A 21,363-nucleotide genomic window follows, 5' to 3' on the forward strand; every position below is an offset into this window, starting at 1 on the left:
CGCCGTGTTTCTTTGGGAGGGTTTGGGTCCAGCCGAGCGCTCACTCACCTCTAAGATCCTCGATACGTGCAAAGAATACACTGCATTTTCTAATATATTGGTGACACGTGCGAGCTACGGTCAGAATCAGCGTGTTATTGCCATTAATAGATGCAAAAGAAAATAAAACGAACTGGAAAAGGAATAAGTGGATGTAGAAGAGCGCTGCGGCGCCCGCTCACCTGCCGGATGCCCAGGCGGTAGGCCAGCACGCGGTCCACGGCGTCGGGCTGCAGCTGCGTCCACTGCAGGCTGTACGAGTACACGCGGGGCCGGTTCTGCCACAGCGGGTTGTACGTGTCGTAGTAGAACTCGGGCGCGTAGGCTTTGCCTGCGGGGAACAGAGAGCAGAGCAGCGTCAGGTGTGGGGCGAGCGGGGACGCTGGGGCCACCGCCCGCTGTCCCCGAGCCTCGTCTGCTCAAGTGTCGCCCTCCAGAAACACATCAGCTCAGGAAAAGGACTGAAGTGCTGGAGGGTCCAGAGAAGAGCAACACGACTGGGGAAGGGACTGGAACACAAGCCCTATGGGGAGAGGCTGAGGGAGCTGGGCTTGTTTAGTCTGGAGAAGAGGAGGCTTAGAGCTGAGCTCAGCACTCTCTAGAACTACCTGAAGGGCAGTTCTAGCCCGGTGGGGATTGGGCTCTTCTCACTGCAGGAACTTACAGCGTGATGAGAAATATTCCCAGGTAACATTTGCATTTTAGGGCCGGATCTGACGGGCGCCCCGGTTCTGCCGCGCGTCGCACAGGGACTGACCGGCCACACGGGCTGGATGCGGCTACGAGCGAGCCATTTGTTCACTGAACAAACTGAGCAGCTATTCTCACTGAACGGCTCTTCATCTCACTCTCGGGATCTATGGGGCCCGAACGCCTGGGTCCCTTGGGACAGCAGGTTCAGCATAAATGGGACTGGGATCTATGGGGCCCAGATGCCTGGGTCCCCTAGGACAGCAGGTTCCGGGATCTATGGGGCAGGGACTTGTGGGGCCAGGATCTATGGGGCCCGAATGCCTGGGTCCCTTGGGACAGCAGATTCCAGGATGTATGGGGCCCGAACGCCTGGGTCCCTTGGGACAGCAGCTTCAGCATAAATGGGACTGGGATCTATGGGGCCCGGATGCCTGGGTCCCCTAGGACAGCAGGTTCTGGGATCTATGGGGCAGGGACTTGTGGGGCCAGGATCTATGGGGCCCGAATGCCTGGGTCCCTTGGGACACCAGATTCCAGGATCTATGGGGCCCGAACGCCTGGGTCCCTTGGGACAGCAGGTTCTGGGATCTATGGGGCAGGGACTTGTGGGGCCAGGATCTATGGGGCCCGAACGCCTGGGTCCCTTGGGACAGCAGGTTCAGGATACATGGGACTGGGATCTATGGGGCCCGGATGCCTGGGTCCCCTAGGACAGCAGGTTCTGGGATCTATGGGGCAGGGACTTGTGGGGCCAGGATCTATGGGGCCTGGATGCCTGGGTCCCCTAGGACAGCAGGTTCTGGGATCTATGGGGCAGGGACTTGTGGGGCCAGGATCTATGGGGCCCGGATGCCTGGGTCCCCTAGGACAGCAGGTTCCGGGATCTATGGGGCAGGGACTTGTGGGGCCAGGATCTATGGGGCCCGAACGCCTGGGTCCCTTGGGACAGCAGGTTCAGGATAAATGGGACTGGGATCTATGGGGCCCGAATGCCTGGGTCCCTTGGGACAGCAGGTTCAGGATACATGGGACTGGGATCTATGGGGCCCGGATGCCTGGGTCCCCTAGGACAGCAGGTTCAGCATAAATGGGACTGGGATCTATGGGGCCCGGATGCCTGGGTTCCCTAGGACAGCAGGTTCCGGGATCTATGGGGCAGGGACTTGTGGGGCCAGGATCTATGGGGCCCGAACGCCTGGGTCCCTTGGGACAGCAGGTTCTGGGATCTATGGGGCAGGGACTTGTGAGGCCAGGATCTATGGGGCCCGGATGCCTGGGTCCCCTAGGACAGCAGGTTCTGGGATCTATGGGGCAGGGACTTGTGGGGCCAGGATCTATGGGGCCCGGATGCCTGGGTCCCCTAGGACAGCAGGTTCCGGGATCTATGGGGCAGGGACTTGTGGGGCCAGGATCTATGGGGCCGAATGCCTGGGTCCCTTGGGACACCAGATTCCAGGATCTATGGGGCCCGAACGCCTGGGTCCCTTGGGACAGCATGTTCAGGATAAATGGGACTGGGATCTATGGGGCCCGGATGCCTGGGTCCCCTAGGACAGCAGGTTCTGGGATCTATGGGGCAGGGACTTGTGGAGCCAGGATCTATGGGGCCCGAATGCCTGGGTCCCTTGGGACAGCAGGTTCAGCATAAATGGGACTGGGATCTATGGGGCCCGGATGCCTGGGTCCCCTAGGACAGCAGGTTCCGGGATCTAGGGGGCAGGGACTTGTGGGGCCAGGATCTATGGGGCCCGAATGCCTGGGTCCCTTGGGACACCAGATTCCAGGATCTATGGGGCCGGAACGCTGGGGTCTCTTGGGACAGCAGGTTCTGGGATCTATGGGGCAGGGACTTGTGGGGCCAGGATCTATGGGGCCCGAATGCCTGGGTCCCTTGGGGCAGCAGATTCCAGGATCTATGGGGCCTGAACGCTGGGGTCTCTTGGGACAGCAGGTTCTGGGATCTATGGGGCTGGGATCAGTGGGGCTGGGACATGTAGGGCAAGGATCTATGGGGTTTGGACCTATGTGGCTCGGATGCCTTGGTCCCCTAGGACAGCAGGTTCTGGGATCTATGGGGCAGGGACTTGTGGGGCCAGGATCTATGGGGCCCGAACGCCTGGGTCCCTTGGGACAGCAGGTTCAGGATAAAAGGGGCTGGGATCTATGGGGCCCGGATGCCTGGGTCCCCTAGGACAGCAGATTCCAGCATCTATGGGGCAGGGACTTGTGGGGCCAGGATCTATGGGGCCCGAACGCCTGGGTCCCTAGGGACAGCAGGTTCAGGATAAATGGGACTGGGATCTATGGGGCCCGGATGCCTGGGTCCCTTGGGACAGCAGGTTCTGGGATCTATGGGGCAGGGACTTGTGGGGCCAGGATCTATGGGGCCCGGATGCCTGGGTCCCCTAGGACAGCAGGTTCTGGGATCTATGGGGCAGGGACTTGTGGGGCCAGGATCTATGGGGCCCGAACGCCTGGGTCCCTTGGGACAGCAGGTTCAGCATAAATGGGACTGGGATCTATGGGGCCCGGATGCCTGGGTCCCCTAGGACAGCAGGTTCAGGATAAATGGGACTGGGATCTATGGGGCCCGGATGCCTGGGTCCCCTAGGACAGCAGGTTCCGGGATCTATGGGGCAGGGACTTGTGGGGCCAGGATCTATGGGGCCCAAACGCCTGGGTCCCTTGGGACACCAGATTCCAGGATCTATGGGGCCTGAACGCTGGGGTCTCTTGGGACAGCAGGTTCTGGGATCTATGGGGCTGGGATCAGTGGGGCTGGGACATGTAGGGCAAGGATCTATGGGGTTTGGACCTATGGGGCCCGGATGCCTTGGTCCCCTAGGACAGCAGGTTCCGGGATCTATGGGGCAGGGACTTGTGGGGCCAGGATCTATGGGGCCCGGATGCCTGGGTCCCCTAGGACAGCAGGTTCTGGGATCTATGGGGCAGGGACTTGTGGGGCCAGGATCTATGGGGCCCGAACGCCTGGGTCCCTTGGGACAGCAGGTTCAGCATAAATGGGACTGGGATCTATGGGGCCCGGATGCCTGGGTCCCCTAGGACAGCAGGTTCCAGGATCTATGGGGCAGGGACTTGTGGGGCCAGGATCTATGGGGCCCGAACACCTGGGTCCCTTGGGACAGCAGGTTCAGGACAAATGGGACTGAGATCTATGGGGCCCGGATGCCTGGGTCCCCTAGGACAGCAGGTTCCGGGATCTATGGGGCAGGGACTTGTGGGGCCAGGATCTATGGGGCCCGAACGCCTGGGTCCCTTGGGGCAGCAGATTCCAGGATCTATGGGGCCTGAACGCCTGGGTCCCTTGGGACAGCAGGTTCTGGGATCTATGGGGCTGGGATCAGTGGGGCTGGGACATGTAGGGCAAGGATCTATGGGGTTTGGACCTATGGGGCCCGGATGTCTGGGTCCCTAGGACAGCAGGTTCTGGGATCTATGGGGCCCGGATGCCTGGGTCCCCTAGGACAGCAGGTTCCGGGATCTAGGGGGCAGGGACTTGTGGGGCCAGGATCTATGGGGCCCGAATGCCTGGGTCCCTTGGGACACCAGATTCCAGGATCTATGGGGCCGGAACGCTGGGGTCTCTTGGGACAGCAGGTTCTGGGATCTATGGGGCAGGGACTTGTGGGGCCAGGATCTATGGGGCCCGAATGCCTGGGTCCCTTGGGGCAGCAGATTCCAGGATCTATGGGGCCTGAACGCTGGGGTCTCTTGGGACAGCAGGTTCTGGGATCTATGGGGCTGGGATCAGTGGGGCTGGGACATGTAGGGCAAGGATCTATGGGGTTTGGACCTATGTGGCTCGGATGCCTTGGTCCCCTAGGACAGCAGGTTCTGGGATCTATGGGGCAGGGACTTGTGTGGCCAGGATCTATGGGGCCTGAACGCCTGGGTCCCTTGGGACAGCAGGTTCAGGATAAATGGGACTGGGATCTATGGGGCCCGGATGCCTGGGTCCCCTAGGACAGCAGGTTCTGGGATCTATGGGGCAGGGACTTGTGGGGCCAGGATCTATGGGGCCCGAACGCCTGGGTCCCTTGGGACAGCAGGTTCAGCATAAATGGGACTGGGATCTATGGGGCCCGGATGCCTGGGTCCCCTAGGACAGCAGGTTCAGGATAAATGGGACTGGGATCTATGGGGCCCGGATGCCTGGGTCCCCTAGGACAGCAGGTTCCGGGATCTATGGGGCAGGGACTTGTGGGGCCAGGATCTATGGGGCCCGAACGCCTGGGTCCCTTGGGACACCAGATTCCAGGATCTATGGGGCCTGAACGCCTGGGTCTCTTGGGACAGCAGGTTCTGGGATCTATGGGGCTGGGATCAGTGGGGCTGGGACATGTAGGGCAAGGATCTATGGGGTTTGGACCTATGGGGCCCGGATGTCTGGGTCCCCTAGGACAGCAGGTTCTGGGATCTATGGGGCAGGGACTTGTGGGGCCAGGATCTATGGGGCCCGAACGCCTGGGTCCCCTGGGACAGCAGGTTCAGCATAAAAGGGACTGGGATCTATGGGGCCCGGATGCCTGGGTCCCCTAGGACAGCAGGTTCCGGGATCTATGGGGCAGGGACTTGTGGGGCCAGGATCTATGGGGCCCGAACGCCTGGGTCCCTTGGGACAGCAGGTTCAGCATAAATGGGACTGGGATCTATGGGGCCCGGATGCCTGGGTCCCTAGGACAGCAGGTTCCGGGATCTATGGGGCCCGGATGCAATCACAATCCTTTCCTTTCTGGGTGACCCAACTTCATTCTCCTTCCCCCCCTAGGGCGGACCCACATTAACAACGAGTCTGAAGCTCGGTGAGAACCTCCGATAACCCTCCCTCTGCTCCTCAAATTAGACGCTCGGGCCTCAGGGTGGAATTAATTCACTTCATCTTGGGGAACGACAGGAAAAGCGCAGCTGAGATCCACTAACAGCACCTCAGCACCCTGGTAGAGGGTTGTATTCTGCTCCGCCTGCTCCATGGGGGACCATCCGCTTGACTATGCATTGGGACATGTGGGGCATTGACTCCGTAGGAGTCAATGCCCCACATGTCCCAATGCATAGTCAAGCGGATGGTCCCTGGCTCGGAGTCTATTACTGGGCTTTGGACCGGGATGGGCGAAGAAAACCCGTTAACGCAGTAAGAACCACCCTTCAGCTTTGACTTCCCGTTGTGTATTCCCAGGAGATGCTCTGGGTTCAGCGGCGCTGTTATAATCCCCACCGCCTTTCATTAAAATCAAACACCTTGTTTTCATTTAAATGGTGGTGATGTGCAAACCGCCCTCTCTCCCCTCGCTCCATCATGGAAGGAGGGGACACAGCTCCCTCTCTCTCTGCTGTTTGAGGCCAACAGCTCCTGTTCGGAGGCCAGGGCCGTTAGGAGGAGAAGCACAGAATCACAGCATGGACCGGGTTGGAAAAGCCCTCAGAGATCATCCAGTCCAACCCTTGGTCCAACTCCAGCCCATTGACTAGATCATGGCACTAAGTGCCATGTCCAGTCTCAGTTTCAAACCCTCCAGGGCCGGTGAGTCCAGCCCCTCCCTGGGCAGCCATTCCAATCCTGACCACTCTCTCTGCACAGAATTGCTTTCTCATCTCCAGCCTCAATTTCCCCTGGCAGAGTTGAAGCCCATGGCCCCTTGTCCTATCGCTGATGCCTGGGAGAAGAGCCCAATCCCCCCCTGGCTAGAACTGCCCTTCAGGTAGTTCTAGAGAGTGCTGAGCTCAGCTCTGAGCCTCCTCTTCTCCAGACTAAACAAGCCCAGCTCCCCCAGCCTCTCCCCGTAGGTTCCAGTGCCAAGAAGGGAGTGCAGAGGCACCAGGAGCCGCTGGGCCAGTGTGGGGGATGTTTGGAGGCTTCAGGGGCACCCACAGCCAGGGTGGGGGTGCAGAGAAGCTTCTGGACACCCCCCAGCCAACGTGGGGGATGTTTGGGGTTCCAAGCGGAGCCGCGGCCGCCAGGAGCCGCTCGCCCCGACGGAGACTGCGCTGGCCCTGCGCACGGTGTGCGTGAACGAACCCCCGCAGCACTGCGAGCGCGTCTGCTGTCAGCGCACAGCCGCACCTGTATTTACACTCTCCGTGCACACTCACACGTGTACTTTCCGTGCTCAAAGCGAGCACGTGTATAAACTAACCCTCGCAGGACTGCGACTGCATCTACCGTCCATGCACATTTGCACGTGTATTTACACTTCCCGTGCACATTTGTACGTGTACTTTCCGTACTCAATACGAGCACGTGTATAAATTAACCCTCGCAGAATCGCGGGTGTATTTTCCTCCTGTGTTTCCACATAATCACGTGTAATATCCCGTGCACATTTGCACGTGTATTTCTCCTCGAAGGATTGCGAGTGTGTTATACATTTACCCTCGCAGGATTGGGAGTGTGCACTGTCCGTACTCAACGCGAGTACGTGTGTCCCTTTACAACAACCCCAAGCGTATCAGACAAGTGTGGACCCTCCCGGACTCAGGGCGGCTCCGGCGCTGTTTGGTGAACCCCGTGCATGCCCTCTGTGCACCGCCTGCTGGATTCGTTGCTGCCCCTTCATCATTTCCTCACCTGATCCCCGAACCTGTATTCGAGTCACTTTGCAGTGCTAAACCCTGTTTAGTAACAGCTGTTTTGGACCCTCTGTCCCTACAGCGAACCTCGGGGGCCTCCTGGACAATCACTTCTTGTGATGTTTTTGTAGTGTTTTTGGATTGGGGTTGGACCACCAAGTCCCACCAGCTGGGGGAAAACAACACAATTCCACAGTGCCGGTTTGAGACGCGCAACGAGGACACGACGCTGTTGTCATCGGTGACACGGTCAGAAATCTTCTCCCGTCATTGGGAAAAATATCAATGTTGCTGCAGCCATCATTAAACTTTACACGAGATTGTAATTTATATAGTTGGTTTATAGCCTGTAACATTCACTTAGACTTACTGGAAGCGTAATAACTTATAGTTAATAACTTATAGTCAGCTTGTAATCAAATGTTCCTTAGAGAAACAGCGCTGTGGACGGAAGGTCTGCAGGTGATTTGTAGGGGCGTCTTCATAAAGAAATGAATTAATTGTAACAGTAACTCAGGTCACTCTGTCCATATTTAAATCTCTTGGTCCCGCGTGCCAAAGGGGCTCAGCTCCATACAAGAGCTTTGTCTGAAGAGATTTAATGGCACCTCATTTCTGGATTCATATGAATTACTTAGATTGGCACAAACATGAATTCCACAGTTGAGGAACAAACAAAACAAACTATGTTTTACTGCACTAAAGATGTTTTGATGTTTCATCAGGTTTTCTTTGGACTTGGTAATTTTTCATAAAAACACACCCCATTTTGCTGGATTTAACCTCTCGGAGTTCATCCTGAGGGTCCCCATTTCCTCCTCATTCTGTTCAACAGCCATAAAGGGATTCGTTTGGTTTATTTAAAAACCAAAAAGTTTCTCTTCTCTTAATATTTGGGGTGAATATTCCTCTTGTCCAATGTGAAATGTCACCACGAAGCTGCTTGTACCCCGCGGCTCACAACAAACCAGAACCAACAACCGCGGATCTCAGTCGGGGCACGAACAGCATCGCGACCACGTGTTGGACACCAGTGTCCCCACCACACAATGGTAGGGTCACCGTGATACAGGGAGTTGACAATTAACTAATTAACACTTAAAAACTAACACTTGACACTTAAGAACTAACCCTACCCACATCACTAAAGACACTTAGAGAGCCAACCCTTCAACCCACATCACTATTGCCCAGCCTTGCTTAGCTCTGTGTAACTTATTGTACGAGAAACAGGAGCTCACTGATCCTTACAAAGATAATAATCCTTGGTGCATCCTTGGGTGAACTAGAGAACAGAACCTTGGGCCCAGGACAGGAGATTCGCCAGTTTAACCAGCCCAGCAGTCTGAGCCCAACCAACTCATCACACTGAGCAAAGGTGACCGTGCACAGAGCAGAGGACCCGGGGTCACGGTCACTGCGACCACAACCAGGAGGAGCCGGAGGTGCAGACTGTGGAAATGTCTCCTGAACTCATTGTAATAAGAACCGCCTTCCGGGGACAGGTTATGAATATGTACAGGCGTTCCTAAAACTGTCATGAATATGTAACACTTTACTGCATTTAACCAAGCTCACAGCTACTGGAAATACACACGTATGAGGTGAAATGACTCCCTGTGTGTCCGGTGTCATAAATACAGACCTTCCATATAACCTCAAGGGTTGTGGGGTCATTCCACGCCTCATTTTAACCTTAAAACACCGAGGGAAGCATAGAAGTCATAACCCAAAGTGCTGCTTTCAGCATCCTTAACGCAACTGTACGGCGTAAACCCGCATAATGCTATCGACAAAAAATGGGCAAAGCACGCGGCGGGACGTGAACTGGTCTATCATAGACCCGTTTTAGTACTAATTTTCAGTTGTATGCCTTGCTTTGGCATGGTAATAAATCACAGAAAGCCGCACAGATTGTGCCAGTCCTGGCGCAATAATTGCCCTAGAACGGGTCTGCACAGCCTCGGGGCCCAGGCGGGATGGGCAGCAAACCGAGCTGCGTTTGGAGAACGGCTGCTTTCTGCGGTTGCCTTCGGAGCCGCGCTGTGGATTAAACTGTGAGGATGTGAAGTTGGTGCTGTGGAAATGCCCCCGGTGGGCTCAGCATGGGGAGCCAGCCCCGGGTGCGGTGCCGTTTGGGAGCAGCGGAGCCGCCCGTCGCTGGCGCTGCCACGGGTGCCGCTGCCCCACGCAGCCCCGCCACCCTGAAACCAAAGCACTGCATCACAGCAGGCATATATGTTCATCCTATAAACCAACATATTACTGGGAAACAGCAGGAGATGAACTGCTGCTGTTCTCCCCAGGACGGGTGGGCCGGAGGGTCTGCCCTGTACCCGCGGAGCAGGGAACCAGAGGTTCTGCAGCTCGCCCATTAAACCCACGCACCTAATTGAAGCCGTTCTGCTGGTAGCGGTGAGGCTGATAATAACGCCCATTTTCCTAATCAATGGCAGGGTTCGGGAAGCTGCCAGCGCCCCAAAAGCAAAACCTCCTTTAGGCCAGACTGCAGCTGGAGCCAAGAGGGTTAAACAAGAATTAAATCCTGCGTAAAATGAGAGAGCTTTTCTTTTTTATATAACTCTATATATTCTGAGTTTCCTTTTTATTGGTTTCCTTGCCCATCATCAAGACTTGCATCCTAAAAACCCAGTTTAACACTCAGATCCAAGATATAACAGACATCTAAAGTTTGCGTTAATTACACACCATGGGTAGATCAGTGCAGAGGTTCCACGTGCTCCCCAAGTCTATGATCCTGTGTACGGACTCCACAAAGCGCTTTGCTTTTGGTGAAAGGGAATGAATTTCAACATCCCTTTGTACTCGGGGAGTGTGCAGTTTCTAGAGACCACGGGCAGCCTGTGTCCTGGTTTGTTAAAACCAGGTTTCTCTTTTAGTGAATGTGCCTGTCAGCTAAAGCTTCACATCAGCTGCATTTTCCTGAAAGCCAGATCCATGTTTGGTAGACACAGCAATGGAATGCGAGGTCATGGATAAGGATGGATGGACATCTCGGGAGAGGGGCAACGAGAAACAGGTGACCAAAAACTGACCAACCCAGTATAACATCCCATTCACCTGATACTTCATAGAAAAGGGGGAGATCACGAGGATCTCGTCCCTTTTCCTTATGGTGACATTAGCAGAGGACCTTGCGAGTGGTCCCTGCGAACCGAGGCCAGGGACAGACTGAATCCAGCTCCGGTTGGCTGCAGAGTCCAGTCCAGGACTTCGGCTGCCGGCTCTGCAGTTGCCGGCACTTTCCAGATTGGTTTGGTAGAGTTTGTATTATTTTCTCTATTTGATCAGCAGCATTAGTAAAACATTTTGAATTTTCCCAGCTCTCTTCTCTCTGTCCTTCTTTCCCTCCAATCGCGTGTCCTGAGTGGGAAGGGGGAGAGGGGGTTAACAATACAGCTGCCAGGGTTTATTGTCACCCCGCAATCAAACCTCGACAGCCCGCCCCGCTGTCCGAGCTCGCTTGGCGCACCAAGAGAGAAGAGCAAATTCAAGCCGTATTGCAAACCTCCAACAGAAGGAATCTGCTGCCTGACGACTCTCTCAGGCTTTTCTCCAACAGATGCCTGTGGACAAGGCGTATTTACATTTTGCACATGAAAATCTTCACCCTCAAATCACTGAAATGAGCTAAATCTCCTGCTTTGTTTCCAGCCCCAGAATCCAAAGCAGACGCCTTAAGCCATGGTTCTATGGGATGTTTCAAAAAGACGGACCCAATTTCACGGTGGCAACACGCCACGGTTACACAAAGATTTACAGGTGGTATAATGAGTTATCAAGTGTTAGTAAGCATTTTATAAACGCTCTGTGTTCAATCCACCTGCTGCGGGTGATAATTGAACCAGTCCCAACTAGTCCCGAACGCCCGTGCGTTGGCACAGTGAGTCCAAGCCTACCTGTGACGAGGAAGCTGCAGCGCCCGGCGCCCGCCTCGTTGATGATGTTGCAGTTGTAGAGGCCGTAGCTGTCGCGGGCGAGGCTGCTGACGGTGTATGCGGTGGAGTCCTGCAGGTCGAACTGCCCGGCGCGCAGCAGCCGCCCGCCCAGCCGCCACTCGTAGGTGAGCACGCGCGTGGGGTAGGCGCGCAGCACCCGGCAGCTCATGGTGACACTGCGGCCCTGGCCCTGCCGGATCTCCAGGAAGGCGGGCTCCACGGCCGGGGGGTCTGCGGACACAGCGAGAGAGAGCGCGGTTGGTATCAAACTACAATGAGAGATCCCAGAATCATAGAATGTCCTGAGCTGGAAGTGATGCACCAGGATCACGGAGTCCAACTCCTGTCCCTGCAATGGCAACCCCAAAGGTCACACCGTGTGTCTGAGGACGTTGTCCTGTCTCTTCTTGAACACTGTCAGGTTGGGGCCGTGACACCTCCCTGGGGAGCCTGTTCAGTGTCCAGCACCTCTGGGGGAAGAACCTTTTCAGAATCAATCCCAGGATGTCAGGGGTTGGAGGGCCCTGGAGAGCTCATCCAGTGCAATCCCCCCATGGAGCAGGAACACCCAGATGAGGTTACACAGGAAGGTGTCCAGGCGGGTTGGAATGTCTGCACAGAAGGAGACTCCACAACCCCCCTGGGCAGCCTGGGCCAGGCTCTGCCACCCTCACCCCAACAAGTTTCTTCTCATATTCAAGTGGAACCTCCTGTGTTCCAGTTTGCACCCATTGCCCCTTGTCCTGTCACTGGTTGTCACCAGAAGAGCCTGGCTCCATCCTCCTGACACTCCCCCTTTCCATATTGATCCCATGAATGAGTCCCCCCTCAGTGTCCTCTTGTCCAGCTCCAGAGCCCCAGCTCCCTCAGCCTTTCCTCCCACGGGAGATGCTCCACTCCCTGCAGCATCTTGGTGGCTGCGCTGGACTCTCTGCAGCAGTTCCCTGTCCTGCTGGAACTGAGGGGCCACAACTGGACACAAGATTCCAGGTGTGGCCTCCCCAATGCAGAGCACAGGGGAAGGGTCACTGCCCTTGTCCTGCTGACCACGCTGGTTTGGATCCAGGACAGGATCCCATTGGCCTTCTTGGCCACCTGGGCACACTGGTGGCTCATGTTGAGCTTCCTGTCCATTAGTCCCCCAGGTCCCTTTCTGCCTGGCTGCTCTCCAGCCACTCTGTGCCCAGCCTGGAGCGCTGCAGGGGGTTGTTGTGGCCAAAGTGCAGCACCCGGCACTTGGCCTTGTTGAACTTCATCCCATTGGAATGGGCCCATTTTTCAGTCTCTCCAGATCCCTCTGCAGAGCCTCCTGCCTTCCAGCAGCTCCACACTCCCTCCCAACTTGGTGTCAGCAGCAAATTTGCTGATGATGGTCTCAATCCCCTCATCTAAATCATCAATAAAGATGTTAAGCAGGACTGGACCCAACAGTGACTCCTGCGGGACACCACTCGTTACCACCCTCACAGCCGGCACTGGAATAGACTTTGAAATCCAGGTCACATCTTCACCAGCCTGGAGCTGGACACGGATTAGCCTATAGAATAATACAACATAAGGTTGCTCATGCAGCATCCTCCGCTGGTCCTGAGCGCCCGGGGAAGCGGGAGAGCACAGAGGGGACCAGAGAGATCTGGGACAAGGACTTTCCAAACGCTCTCTGTGCGATGTGTAAAACAGCCCTTAACCAATGATTTCACTGTAACGTTCTCCCATCGCTCACAATTCGCACTAACGCCCTCTCCTGTTTGTTCTGCCGTTTCCGTCCGAATTACCGTATTCAATGCTCTGTTCACCTCTCCACGGCAGCGCTGCTTTCATGACTTTACCATGTTGATATTCAACCTGCTCTTTCTTTCCCCAACTGCTTTATTTGCTTATAAGATACTTCAGCCTCATAAACAGCTTTTAAATACAGTTTCCTCTGTCTTTAAGGTCAAAATAGACTTTACAACACAGTTTCCATCCATCCATGAGCAGATGACACCCAGGGACACAAAATCAGCTTGGGTTGCTCGTGCTTTTGCAGGTAATAAATTGAATGGAACAGGATGATGAAAAGTACAATAGATGATGGTAGCGAGAGCTAACAGCTTATTTTTGGTGGTATTCTCGCTGTGTTTTGTTTGTACAATAGTGACTTAGAGCCAGCGAAGGTGCTGGTGTCTCGGGCACCTCCTAAAGTAACGATGCCCATAAGAAAACTTACTCTGCAGATGTCTGCAGCTTATATGTGTTTAATTCATTTGCATTAGCTCTTCCCCAAGGCTTTAGAAACTTGATTTAATTTACTTAGCCCTATCTTTCATAATTCCCACATTAGTTTTTGAAAAATATATAGAAAAGCCGCAAAGGGAGCACGATTCATTCTCTTAAACAATTATCTTCGGGAAGCAAACGGTCTGAAGTTGAAAACAGGCGCTATATTAATGTTTAATGAATTTTTTAGCCTAAGTGCATTCATGTCTTAAGGACTGTAAAATGGAAAGCGAAGGCTGTGCTATCTGGAGCAATGACAGCGAGGATGCTCCTTTGTTTGCAATCAGACGGCTGCTCCTCGTGGATCACATAAAGGTCTTTAGTGGGGGATTTGTTAAGGAGAAATCACAGCGTTCAGTGAGTTTATTTCAATGTTGTGGCCTTGGGCAGATGCTCCACCTGCTGATTCGGCTCTTCCAATTTGCATTCGAGCCCAAGCAAATTAATTATCTTCTCTGTCCCAGCTCTAGAAATTATGAAAAACTGATGCCTCTGTTTAAGCTTTACTGTCTTTGTGGTCACTTCCAATTTGATTCGCCCAACAGAGATTTTATCCTAACAAGCTATAGAGAAGGAATAACCTTGACATACTCTTGGGGTCAGGGTTGCACCACAGGAGACAAGAGCAGCAAAGGGCAGATCGGGAAATGCGGCATTTCTGCACCAGCACCGGCAGCTTCGCCCCCCCACACCGGCTGTGGTTTGTGGGTTACAGAAGAGATAGCACCGGTATGTTGTCGGCAACGGGGTCTGCGTGCTTGTATAGCAAAACATGATCTGCTAATACACACATGTGGATACACCAGGATTAGATGCGTGGAAAAGGGCTCTGATATGTGCTCGTATAGATGAACACAATCAATATAACATATTGAATGTCTATTCAAAGATTTTAATGGATTTTGCCTTTCTTAAGTACCATTTGTTCTGAACTTGAAAATAAAGCAACTTTTGGCTGATATCCGAGCCTGCAAAGCCGCTCTGGGAACCCTCATAACCGACCATCATGGACTTGACAGTAAAGCTCCATTTTTATTGCATTTTCCTAAGTTGTAACAAGGCACCTCATCAAAAGCTCTTGCAAAAACAACCCTCAAAAGCTCGGGGTGCACAGGTGGGGCTGGGGGGGCTTCTTGTGACAGACGTGGAGACAAGAGGGATGGGGCAGGAAAAGCTGCTGAGTTCCAGGTACCTGGATGTCACCGGCTCTCGGCGTGGGCTCCCAAAGCCACAAAAGGCACCAAAAGCCGCCCATTGCCCACCTGCACCGGGATGCTGCGGGCACCGCTGGGTTCACATCTGCAATACGGCGTGAAGCAGTAACCAAACCCACGCACACAACGGATGGATTGGCTGCAAGGGAAAACCCCGTTCCTAACGAAGCCAAACCCAACGGAGCCCCATCAAGTGGTGCCTTTTGGGAGGGGGATCGTGGAGCTGCTGGGGATATTTCTCTGCAAAGTGTTCCTCACCAGTGCCAACAGCAGCAACGGCCAGACTGAGAGAAGAGACCCAGGGAAGCTGCAGCGGTAAGGCAAACGGCAGGAATTAATCCTGTAGACAAAGCACCGTTTGAGACAACCGACTGGCGGTTTGTATATGGAGGTGAAAGGCCGGAGCGAGTCAGAGCAGAACGACGTGGCCGCACGAGGATGCGGCCGCGGGCACATCCCGGGGTGCTGCACCCCCTGGGAGCGCCGCTGTGCTCATCCGCACCGCGGGAGCCATCGCGGTGCTGGCAAAGCCTGGCACGATCCCCGCCCTCCGCGGTCATTATTCCCACCTCTCCATCCTCCAGCTGCTCATTCCGGGCACCTCCAGCTATTCCAAGGATTATTTTTACGTGCAATTGAAAACTGAAATGAAATGGCAGTTTAAGCTTTCCGGGTCCTGCCTTGGTTTTGTTTAATGCGGTAGAAACAAAACGACACCAACAAATAAATTTAACTCAGCTTCCTGGCCACAGCCCGACGGCGAGGGCTGGAGAGCAGACCCGCAACAACAGCGCTGCAGTCCAAGGGGTCTGCACAAATACTCAGCCAGCACCATTAAACTGCCCTTGAGCCAGCTCAGCTAAAACCAGCTACCCAGCAAAATCCCCCAATGGCAAAGAACAACAGAATGGCAGAACGTGAGGGATTCGAAGGGCCCTGGAAAGCTCATCCAGTGCAATCCCCCCATGGAGCAGGAACACCCAGATGAGGTTACACAGGAAGGTGTCCAGGCGGGTTGGAATGTCTGCAGAGAAGGAGACTCCACAACCCCCCCGGGCAGCCTGGGCCAGGCTCTGCCACCCTCACCCCAACAAGTTTCTTCTCAAATTTAAGTGGAACCTCCTGTGTTCCAGTTTGAACCCATTACCCCTTGTCCTGTCACTGGTTGTCACCAGAAGAGCCTGGCTCCATCCTCCTGGCCACAAGGGCCCAGTGCTGGCTCATGGTCACCCTGCTGTCCCCAGGACCCCCAGGTCCCTTTCCCCTACGCTGCTCTCTAATAGCTCATTCCCAACTTACACTGGAACCTGGGGTTGTTCCTGCCCAGATTCAAGACTCTACACTTGCCCTTGTTCTATTTCATTAAATTTCTCCCCGCCCAGCTCTCCAGCCTGTCCAGGTCTCTGATGGCAGCACAGCTTCCAGTGTCACCACTGCTCCCAGCTCCGTGTCATCAGCAAACTTGCTGACAGTCACTCTATTCCCTCATCCCAGTCATTGATGACTATATTGCTGGATGCACCGAGCGCCGTGGGTGGGAGCAGACCCAGCTGCACCCGGCCAGCCCTCCTCCAATGGGGAATCCACCAAAACCCATGAAACCCCCCAAAACCCCCGGGCCCTTCCCCAGGAGGTGGAAGGAGCAGCACCCTCGCATGGAGCGTTCCCTGAGGACCGAGTCAGCCGTCCCTTCTACCATATCAAACCGCTCTCAGAGGTGAGAACGGTAAAAGCACAACATGAGCCTAGATGGGTGAATTATTTAGTCTTCACGAGTCTTAAGTGATATACAGCTGCTCTTATCGCTTTACACAGGGCAGGATTCCCACCAAAACGCCGCTCACAGCTTCCAGAAGTCGCTGCATAACCGAGCATCTCGGTCTCAGTCTGTCTGTATGATTTTAAAGCTAAATGAATGGTTGATTTTTCTACAGAAATCAAAACCATCTATGCACATGTTTAAAGATATATTCTACAAACTATAAATAGCTTTACAGCTGAAAGTGAACGAGCGTGGGGTTTGGCAGCAGAACTGAGATTACAGGACATGATACTGGTTCCAAGAGAGCCCTGCAGAAAACAAGCATGTATATATATAATATACAAGTGTATATCTACTTAAATAAATGAGAAAAGTAAGCACAGGCTCTATTTGGTGAAGAAGCTGAGAGAACTTAAAAAGGCAGAAGAGTTAGTGAAATAAGAATAATTCAAATACTCTTTAGAGGCAATGGGGAACTTCCTATAGCGCCCGCCTTATAGACCGTGCTCCATCTTCTGACCAGACAATAAACCCAAAAGGATTTGACCAAATTGTAAAAGTACCCTTCGGAATGTATGTATTTCTGGGATATATGCTACAGTGTGACGTGGTTTTGCTTACGTACCGAGTGGGACGTGGGGGTGACCGACACCTGACGGCCAGGACACAGAGACCCGACGGGCGCTTCAGGAGACTCGGGGGCGTAATAATCGTGATGCCCACGAAAACGACAACAGCAATTTCCAGCCAGCGCTCACAGACAGATGTTACAACCTCAGCTGATGGATTTATTTTGGTGAAATGAAAATGTGATGTCCAGCGCTATAAAAACTCATCTGCGCACCTGCCTGTAAACGAGAATAGAATCGCAAACCCAACCTGGCAATGCGCGGTCGCCAACCAGCCCGCGCACAGAACACAGCGCACAGAATGCAAGGGGATCTCTATTTGCGTCACATTTGCTTTCCAGATGTGACACCAGTGGTTTCTGACCCCTTAGGACCAAGGGACACCCACTGGGTTTCTGACCCCTTAGGACCAAGGGACACCCATTGGGCAGAGCCAGGGCAGGGACGGGCCATTCTGATGGGGCCTCCATTTGTTGTCTAGGTGCTGCCTACCCTAATTAGCTCTAATTGTTATTGTTTGTATCTACAGGCCCATCACCATCATGCAGAACAGCGGGAAATGAGCTGTCTTGCTGAAGCACACCTTATAAATAATAACAATTAGAGCTAATTAGGATAGGCAGCACCTAGACCAACAAACGGAGGAGGCAACATCCACCATATTTCCAGCATTTCGGAGTCACCGAAAAACACCCTAACAGGCATTTTTAAAAATCCTTACACCACAAATCGCTGTATTGCCACCAGTGCTTAGAAAACACCTCCCAGGTGGGAAACAGCCCAGTTCTCGGCTGGGAGCAGCACCCAGGGCGCTGGGCTCACCAGCCCCAGCTCAGCACCCGCCCCCAGCTCTATTCCCTTTCTGTTTCCTTCCCTAGAAACCCCCAGGAGCAGCTCTCAGGTTCCTTTATTGCCCCGAGACTGCTGAACAAACAGAATTTAAAATCTTTACGTGGAAACAAAAAGGAGAAGGGAAGATGGGCGTCCATCCGCGGTAGAACTACTCCAGACTAATATCAGAACACAGGCCTATTTTTAAATAGATAAATCACTGGCATTTAAACTTAAAAAACAAAAACAAACATGGAAGATGAAATGGATAACTCAGCATAGAAAATTTAAAAAATCTTCTATGTGCCACTAAGTGCCATGTCCAATCTCAGTTTCAAACCCTCCAGGGCCGGTGAGTCCAGCACCTCCCTGGGCAGCCATTCCAATCCTGACCACTCTCTCTGCACAGAATTGCTTTCTCATCTCCAGCCTCAGTTTCCCCTGGCAGAGTTGAAGCCCATGGCCCCTTGTCCTATTGCTGATGCCTGGGAGAAGAGCCCAATCCCCCCCTGGCTAGAACTGCCCTTCAGGTAGTTCTAGAGAGTGCTGAGCTCAGCTCTAAGCCTCCTCTTCTCCAGACTAAACAAGCCCAGCTCCCTCAGCCTCTCCCCATAGGGCTTGTGCTCAAGTCCCTTCCCCAGTCTTGTTGCTCTTCTCTGGACCCTCCAGCACTTCAATCTCTTTCCTGAGCTGAGGGGCCAGAACTGAACACAATACTCCAGGTGTGGTCTCCCCAGGGCAGAGCAGAGGGGCAGGAGAACCTCTCTGACCTACTGACCACCCCCTTCTAACCCACCCCAGGTCCCATTGGCTTCCTGGCCACAAGGGCCCAGTGCTGGCTCATGGTCACCCTGCTGTCCCCAGGACCCCCAGGTCCCTTTCCCCTACGCTGCTCTCTAATAGGTCGTTCCCCAACTTACACTGGAACCTGGGGCTGTTCCTGCCCAGATACAAGACAGAACATCTCTTAAACTGAGCATTCTTGTCCCAGCTCCCAGCCGGAGCCCAGGAGGAGGCGTCTCATCAGGGACCCCGGCAGAGCTGAATTTCATCTGAAAGTCAGCGGTGAAGCCCCAGAACACCAGGGAACGCTCCCAATGGAGCTGCAAGCCAAAAACATGTATTACCATTCCTGGCCATTATGACAGAGACGCACCAGTGGATCGTTTGGCTATCTCCATTGTGAAGGTGACCTCTGTCCTGGGCACAGACAACACCCGCACATGTCAGGCGACCTGACACCACACAGTTTTATCGCTGGCACACAAACGGGTTGAACTCCAGCTCACATGGGACTGAGAGCAACGCTCACGCTTCACCCAGATGGATGGCAGGCACTGACCCACATCACAAACCAATCTAAAGCTTTCCAGCTAATCTAAATATCAGCCCTAACAAGGCGTCCATTTAAAGTTAGCTGGGTTTTGAGTTAGGTAGATTGCAGTGTAATTCTTCTTCCATAGGCTGCAATAGTGTGTGTTAGTGCGCGGTTTGCTGAAGGATTTAGAATCGAAACCTGGTCACCGCTCTGATAAGTTTGATTTTGCAGCTCAAATTGCATGGTTACAGATATCTGCTGGGACTTTCCTGGCCGAATCCTTGGTCCTGGTTCACCGTCCTGACCGCGCAAGGAACATTCTGAAACCACAGAACAAGCAGCACGCGCCGCACAGCAGCCCGAGCTTTATACGATCAAATATTGGTGCTAAAACAAATGAAACTTTGCTAGTGAAATATATATTCAAATGAGTAAACAAACAAGTAATAACTTTTGAGTCAAGCTGCAACATTAATTTTCCCACATATCTGCAAATCGTTATTTGCTTTATTGGAATAGCTCTGGCGAGAACGTGATTGTTGAATAATGATAAGCTTCTTTAAAAAGCCATGAAATGGGTATAATCCACAATCTTTTAATAAAGTCTACTCTGCTGATGATCTTTTATGGGCTGCTATTCCTTATAGTGTGGAAAATGAAAATGGGAATGTCTGGAAATATAAATCTTGAATAATACCGTGGCAATAGTTTTTATCTGACAAGACATCATGAAGGAAGCAGCATCTTAACCCTTGAGTGTTGTCCCCCCCTGCATGGGGAAGTCACAGAATCACAGGATGGTTTGGGTGGGAGGGACCTTCCAGCTCCCCGGTGCCCCCCCTGCCATGACAGGGACATCTGCACCAGCGCAGGTTGAGGAGGTTGAGGTGGGGTTGAAGTTGGGTCAAGGAGGTTGAAGACGTTGAGGTTGAGTGGGGGAGGTTGAGTTGAAGAGGTTGAGGTTGGGTTTGAGGAATCTTGGAAGGGTTTGGGTTGAAGGGACCTTCCCAGCTCCCCAGTGCCCCCCCTGCCATGAGCAGGGACATCTTCACCAGCTCAGGGTGCTCAGAGCCCCGTCCAGCCTGGCCTGGGATGTCTCCAGGGATGGTTCAGCCACCACCTCTCTGGCCAACCTGGGCCAGGCTCTCACCACCCTCAGCCCCTTCTAACCCACCCCAGGTCCCATTGGCTTCCTGGCCACAAGGGCCCAGTGCTGGCTCATGGTCACCCTGCTGTCCCCAGCACCCCAGGTCCCTTTCCCTGCGCTGCTCTCCAGCAGGTCGCTCCCCAGTCTCAGAGGATCCTCCCTACCACAAGCACCTCTCATTGCACCGTGGGGTGAGCCCCTCACATCCCATTCCTGCAGCCCAGCCCCCCCCAGCCCACCGCTGATCAAATCATCCCCTTCTCTGCTAAAACGAGACTATTCTCCTCTTCAAATCTCTTCACAAGCCTCCTGGATAGTTAATCATGGAACATAAGCTCCTTGGCTGGGGAGAAGCTCAAGACTCAATGTGACTTTAAAGAAACTGGCAGCAGAACGACCCCATTAGACACGGGAGCTGTTATTATTATTATTATTTCAGCACCAGACTCGCTGTCTCTGTTTCCTGAGCTCTATTTGCTTATTTTCCCTGCTCTATGCAATGTGTCCTTCCAGTCATTAGGAGGAACTTTCTCTTGCAATGATCAGAAAGATCTCTGCTTCTCCTTATCGGACAGTTCATAACCACATTTCAGAGCTATATTTCCAGAGATCCTTGCAAGAAACTCCTGACAAGTGTTGCAAATGTGGCTTCTTGTTTCTTTTTTGGCTTTTGAAGACAATTTCATATTTCTCTTCCACTAAACAGAAAACTCACCTAAACAGAAAAGAACTAATGGAAATAGCAGGTAGTGCTTATTAAAACATATTGGTTTAACTGCTATTAATTCATTCGGCACAAACGCAAATCCATTTAGGACAAACGCAGGCTTTGGAACCACCGACACATAACAGCCATTTTGGTTTTTTACTACATTATTTTTCTGGTCCTTCAATAAGAGGAAGTTCTGTGTATATATATATATT

General features: G+C 53.3%; 1 protein-coding gene across 1 annotated transcript in view; it reads right to left on the reverse strand.

Moving 5' to 3' along the window:
- MDGA2 (MAM domain containing glycosylphosphatidylinositol anchor 2) overlaps positions 1-21,363 on the reverse strand; it is a gene marked incomplete at both ends in the record, with an annotated part of 293,058 nt that overhangs the window by 21,430 nt on the left and 250,265 nt on the right. Inside the window, 2 exons of the mRNA XM_082058279.1 lie at positions 222-370; positions 11,241-11,510. Of these exons, the coding sequence (XP_081914405.1) occupies positions 222-370; positions 11,241-11,510 (419 nt within the window). The remainder of the gene's footprint in view (positions 1-221; positions 371-11,240; positions 11,511-21,363) is intronic.

This window comes from Streptopelia decaocto, assembly GCF_964273445.1.
Source record: "Streptopelia decaocto genome assembly, chromosome: 7".
Classification (NCBI taxonomy): Eukaryota; Metazoa; Chordata; class Aves; order Columbiformes; family Columbidae; genus Streptopelia; species Streptopelia decaocto.